Source organism: Anarrhichthys ocellatus, unplaced genomic scaffold (assembly GCF_004355925.1).
Source record: "Anarrhichthys ocellatus isolate YVR2014 unplaced genomic scaffold, GSC_Weel_1.0 scaffold16, whole genome shotgun sequence".
NCBI classification, from domain to species: Eukaryota; Metazoa; Chordata; class Actinopteri; order Perciformes; family Anarhichadidae; genus Anarrhichthys; species Anarrhichthys ocellatus.
The window spans coordinates 1002470-1008584 of NW_022280046.1; the positions used below are offsets into that span (position 1 = coordinate 1002470).

General features: G+C 41.5%; 1 protein-coding gene across 1 annotated transcript; it reads right to left on the minus strand.

Moving 5' to 3' along the window:
* Positions 1-139: 139 nt before the first annotated feature.
* Positions 140-5628, minus strand: drg1 (developmentally regulated GTP binding protein 1). The gene is made up of 9 exons (XM_031855668.1): positions 5383-5628; positions 4242-4365; positions 3952-4127; positions 3796-3865; positions 3206-3375; positions 2685-2815; positions 1674-1841; positions 1393-1515; positions 140-641 (listed from the first exon to the last, which is right to left on the minus strand). Exons 1-9 carry the CDS (start codon positions 5419-5421, stop codon positions 542-544), a joined length of 1101 nt encoding a protein of 366 aa, XP_031711528.1. The 5' UTR covers positions 5422-5628; the 3' UTR covers positions 140-541.
* Positions 5629-6115: the final 487 nt, after the last annotated feature.

Sequence of the window (6115 nt, forward strand, 5' to 3'; positions counted from 1 at the left end):
TGTTGCTTAGTGCTGGTGTGTTTCTGAAGGAGACTGTGTGGCGTGTTACAGGATTTAACGAGGCAACATTTCTGCGACGCTCTTCAGAAAGACCAGATGTACCACATTAGATCATCCTGATTTAAAAAGAGAAAAACTGTGCCCGGCTACACTTGACACATACATGTTAACGTTGAATCCACCCCGATGAAGGAAAGAAAATAGTTAAATAAAACTGGAGGTTTGTGTGACGTCTTGTCATTTTAAAAGCTGGATAAAAATAAGGTAACTGTTGCACAAGAATGAAAAACGCATAATTCCGTGATTCCATGTTTTTATTGTTTTATTTCAATGCAAGCCGTAACCAATATTCAATATGAACTATTCGTGGTGTTAAGAACTGTGGGTTCTTTTAAATGAGACACTTACATTCATGTCATCTTGTTCTTAAATTACAGCACAGAACTGGGAATGGCGTGACACAGATGCTCTCGTGGACACGTTCGGTGATTATTACTGAGCAACTGTACTGAACACGGGCCATGCGGTCGACTACGACGCTCTACTTTTTCACCAGCTGGATAACATCTTCATCCTCCATCACGTGGTCCTTGCCCACCTTTTGAGGGTTGTGTTTCACAGATGCTCCCCACACGAGTGCGCTGAAAGACAACATATTGAAATGAATGTTCATAAATGATTTTCGTAACTTTAAACCACCTTATAGAACCGTAAAAAAGGATGACAGAGCTCATCGTGTGGTGATCCGCACATTAACTACACCAGAAAATAATGTATACACATACTATTATAGTTATATTCATCCTGTGTTTAGTCAGGAAGGCCCCATTGAGATGAATGACCTCCCCATTATTCCTCCTTTGCTACAGCAACAATGGTTCTGCACGATAAAGTAACCTACAGGGTACAATGACATCCTTTAGTTACAAAGGCTTTCTAATTGCGTGTGTCACCGTTTGACCCATTAATTCCCTCGAGGACGGGTAATACTCAGCAGCACTAACATAGCGATGAGATTGACGATCTAAGCTCTCCCATTTAGAGAGGGTGGTGCGACACATCATCTCAGATCCAGACTCAAATGAATGCTTATCTGCTGCATCTCATTGTAAAGAGGGCAATGGCTGTGATTAAAGCGACTGTGTTGTTTTATCCCGTAGTAAGGAACGCTTGTCATGAAGCAGATAATACATATATATATATATACACACTTTATTCTGATGTACTGAATAACACCACCTGTTAAATTAAAACATGAAAATTAAATAATAAAAGGATGAAGGAAAAACATCATCCTGTAGGGAAGAGTGTTCAAGTTTGCACACATGATCAAATCTGTGCGCTAAAAGAAAAGAAACCTTAAAGAAGGGAAAGAATTAATCAAATACTCACTACTTCAGTTCTTTCATGAGGTTCTTGTGAATCTTTAAGCAGAAATCCTCGACTGCAGTATGTCCGTCAGGGAGAACAACAGGAGAAGTGTAATCAGGAAGCTGGCCTTTGGGTTTGGTGTAGCTGCAAATGAACACATGATCTCCATCAAATCTTACAGTCTAAAACCAACCAGATTAAATTTCACATATAGTAGATTCCTCGCTCTGCACCATTTAAATGCCCAACCCTTTCCCCCTGCAGTCACACTCCCTAGTGGGGACTGTGTACAGAACGCTTACATGCGCACAAGCTGTAGGTAGTCCCACATCCTCTCCAGCAGGTCATCGAAGTTCCAGCGGTGGTGGGCTGAGATGGGCACACAGTGGGGCACCTTGTAGATGATGTCGAGCTCCTCGATGGAGATCTGGTCGATTTTGTTGAGCACATAAATGCACGGGAGGTAGACCCTGTGGACAAGAGACTGTAAGTGGTTGCTGCCCATGAAATGTCTGCATTGAGAGCAAACTATTTAGTCTGAAGTGAATTCACAGCTTCATGTCTGCTTTAACTGCGTGAAACTGATAATTAGAAGAGAACGTGTGCGGCAGGAGTGCTGTGTAGCTTGTACTGCTGAGACCCTTCTGAGCGTTTCACGACTCCGTTCATGGTGTTACAGGCACAGAGAGCGTTAATGCAAAAGACACCCTGCGAATGATTTGTTACTATAGCACTGCAGGTGTGTGGGTTATTGCATGGCTAATTTATGTTGTAATATTTTACAGAAAGAATATATGTTGGTTATTTGTTTCTTTTAGAATCAGAGTGAGTATGCCCTCCCTTTTCCCTGGGGATGCACAGAGAGCATTTATGCAGAAGAGACCCTGTGAATGCTCTCATTACAATTGCAGGGAGGTTATATACGCTGTTGCCGTGCCTGGTGCCTCGCAATTAAATGCAGACAAGACAGTCCAGGGAAGTGAAGTCCTTTTCCAACATACAACGCAGCACAGACGTCGACCCACTACACATGCCCCACCCCACATTGTCCATATACTTGATTTTAACACATTTTTATATCTAATTACCATTGAGGAATGGTTATCCCATACTTTTTTAAGTAAGAGAAGACATTGCTAAACTAAACTTTATACATTACACACACACACACGTATGAAAAAATGAAATTGAAAGTGTGGTTTGAACCCATGAATAGCATTGTCGTGTCGTGGAAATTGAGATTTAAGATTCCAACTGGCCACACCCACTGAAAAAGACTAAGGGGGGGGCATTCTGGCACTTCAGCAGCTTACCGATTCCCCTCCACCACATCAATGAGGTCATCAGCTGTGGAGTCACTGCGCAGAGTGATGTCGGCGTTGTGGATCTTGTACTCTGCCAGGATACTCTTAACAGTATCGCCATCTAGCTCGGTTTGTGCACACTAAAGAGGGGATGAAAGGCATGATGGGAATCAACAGAAGGCATCGAGACAGTTGACTAATGCTTCAAGTGCAGTGTAACGAAATCCATCAGTAAAGTGATGAGCCAAAGGTAATCATAGTGTTCACCAAATACAGAATAAATACTGATATATATGCATAATGTCGGGAGAGTAAACATGTAGGAGCCACTTAGTGATGTGTAATTTCATACATGGCCACCAGAGGGCGGCATTGAAAAGTGTTTCAGTGTTTGTGATACACATCCTATGTAAATTGTCTGCATTTCACTCTGCAGATCAGTAACACTAATCCAACATTTCAGTTACTCCTTAGAGGTGAAAATTGAGAACATCTGCATTTCTGTTTTCATATTTCTGTGTGAGACATACGGTCGCGGTGAAGTTGATGCCTCCTTTGTCCTTCCTCTTGAAGCCAATGTTGGGTGGCTCCTTGTTAAGTCGGATCCCGAAGCCCTCCAGCTCATGTTCTATTAGCTTCTTATGACCAAGAGGCTTCAACACATCGAGCACTATCAGGATTAGGTTGCAAGTTCGAGCCACTAAAACAGAAGGGAAGAGGGAGAAGCAGACAGTGGTTAGAGCAAAGTGGATGAAGGAAATCACATAGTTTCTGTAGTAGATAAAGTATGTACCTGCAACAACTTACAGATACAGAAAACACATTTAAATGCATTTGTCACAGTGTACAATTATATTTAAAACTTTGTTAAGGCAAGTGTGTGCTCTATTGTGGAAAAAACAACAACGTTGGGTGGAAATAAGTGTTTAAATTGGCCTCTAAACATCACGTTCCACTCTTTATGAAGTTTTATTTTACCTCTTGCACACTAAGAAAAAAAGTGTCTTATCAAGTGGCACATGAATGCACAATATCGATGTAGTGGTATCATCCTCTGTTTCTCTTCTATTTAGTCAATGAAAACCTGTCGAAGCAGAAACCACACGGATCACATCTTTACCTGCGATGACCTGTCTCCCTCTGCCTTTGCCATCCTTGGCACCCTCAATGATTCCAGGGAGATCCAGAAGCTTGGAGGGAAGACACAAGAGATTAAAACAAGCAACCCACTGGAAACACTTCTGCAGGTACTGGGACAAGCAAGACGTTCTTGTACCTGAATTTTGGCCCCTTTGTAGCGAATGACTCCCGGTACCGTCGTAAGAGTGGTAAACTCGTAGGCGGCAACCTCAGAGTACACGCCTGCAAGGTTACTTAGTAGGGTGGACTTTCCCACTGAAGGAAAACCGACGAAGCCAATACGAGCATCACCAGTTTTTGCAACATCAAAACCTAAAAGACAAAAAAAAAAAAATATCCACAATGATGCTTTAGATGATAGAAAAATATTTTTTTGTAATCATACCTAGAAAAGAGTAGAAACGCTTTTAGAAATTGGGATCATACCGTCTCCTGCTGCACCACCACCGCCTCCTTTCGGTGTGATGAGTTCCCTCCTGAGTTTGGCAAGACGAGCTTTGAGCAGACCCAAGTGGTGAGCTGTGGCCTTGTTCCTCTGCGTCCTGGCCATCTACGATTAACAGAAACAACACAGTTTGAGGTCTTATTCTTTACATGACTTCTTGTAGTAACCAGTGAGCAGCAGCATTTTAAGACAGTGTTTACTGTATGCCGCCAGGTATAACTAAACATGACACAATTAGAGAAAATCATCAGCTTGTGATAAGCTATAGAGAAACGTTGTAATATATATGTTTTTCCAGAAAGGAGGCTGTAGATGTGGCCCCCCCCATCACTTACATTGTTAGGGCATTAGGAAGAGACCTTTTAATGGCCACATGGAGGATTCAATACAATATGGACAGAACAGTTCCAGTGTTCATATGGAAACCTGACTTTTGTTATAAAACAGACAACACAAGAGTGAACCCATACCTTTAACATGTTAAACTGTATATCCTACCAGCTAGTTACTTAAAAGTTAAAGTAACTCACTTGTAGGATATCAGATGATAACTACAAACTATGAGAATCTGTTTTAATGGGCTGTTTTCTTTAACCTGGCCTCTCTGTGTCAAAGCCTTGCGCCATTTGAAGACAGCACCAGACTAAAGTTCGTGTCCAGGGCTATTTTCAAACCGTTTAAGCATTCAAATGCCGAAAATAACCTCCATAAGTTTGTTTTGAAGTTAGATAACGTTACTCGAACTCTTTAAAGCCCCTTTTAATGGGAGGAAACACACACTGACACCTCGAAAAGAAACCTGTTTTCTTTCATGTTAAGATAATTTAGGATTCAGTTTGGTTGTTTCGTGGGCTACAATAAATGGCCTAACTTGATGGTATAGGAACTCCTCTAACGTCTGATTAATAAAAGTTAAGTCGAATGAGCCCAAAAGGCAACTTTTCAATAAACATTGTCACCTGTCAATAAACTGTGGGCCCGAAATATTAGCTGTAATACGTGTCCCAGCTGTAGGAGTTGGGCTAATAACGCTGACTGCTAACGCTAGTTGCTAGCTAGCAGTTAGCATGCAGTTACAACGTGACTGATTCAGTGGGTCAGACAGCCGGCTGTCTATCTTACCTCACTTTCGATCTCTGATATTTTGACGAGTATACTCATTGTGACGGAGATTCCTCTGTACAGCCAACGTTACCAGAAAATAGTTGGAAAATATTATATGGAAGTCAGCAAAGTTAGATGTTGGTTAGCATCAGCTTAGCATGCACACGGGTCCACACCACGCCAGAGCAGCTGTGCGCTGCCTCGCGGGAAATCTCGCGAGAATGTAACGTGGAGCACTCTGCCCGCTGCGTTGACTAACAGCGCAAACATTCTGAAGATGGAGAGAAATACAGTCTGCCAAAGATTCACATAATGTGAGTACAAATATTGTAACTTTAATTCTACAGAATCACAATCACTTGTTACAATTTCAATGAAATAACACATGATAATCTTACAAAAAAAAATGTGTTGTTAAAGATTAAACCAGTGGCTCCCAGCCTTTTGGGCTTGTGTCCCTTTATAAAAGAGCAGTGTCTACTTGAAGCTCCTCATCACAGGTTCTAGATATTTGTGAGTTGTTAGATGTTCCACAAAAGAGAAGCATCCCATCTTAACTTTTGTTTCCATTTCCAAGTAACTGTCAGAGGGTCCAAGAACTTTAAACTTTCTGCTTTTCTACCATATTAAAGATCTCACGCCCTCAGACTTATTTTGGGAGCCTTAAAATGGCCCATAGGAATATTGTTTTACATTGTGGTACTTTACTTAAGCAAAATAGTACTCTTACAGTTGACATTACAAAGCTTGT

Coding starts and splice junctions, on each gene's coding strand:
- drg1 (XM_031855668.1), bottom strand. CDS start 5,421: ATGAGTATACTCGTCAAAATATCAGAGATCGAAAGTGAG. Junction 4,366..5,382: donor TATCAGAGATCGAAAGTGAG/GTAAGATAGACA, acceptor TGTTAATCGTAG/ATGGCCAGGACGCAGAGGAA. Junction 3,376..3,795: donor AGGGAGACAGGTCATCGCAG/GTAAAGATGTGA, acceptor CTTCTGTTTTAG/TGGCTCGAACTTGCAACCTA.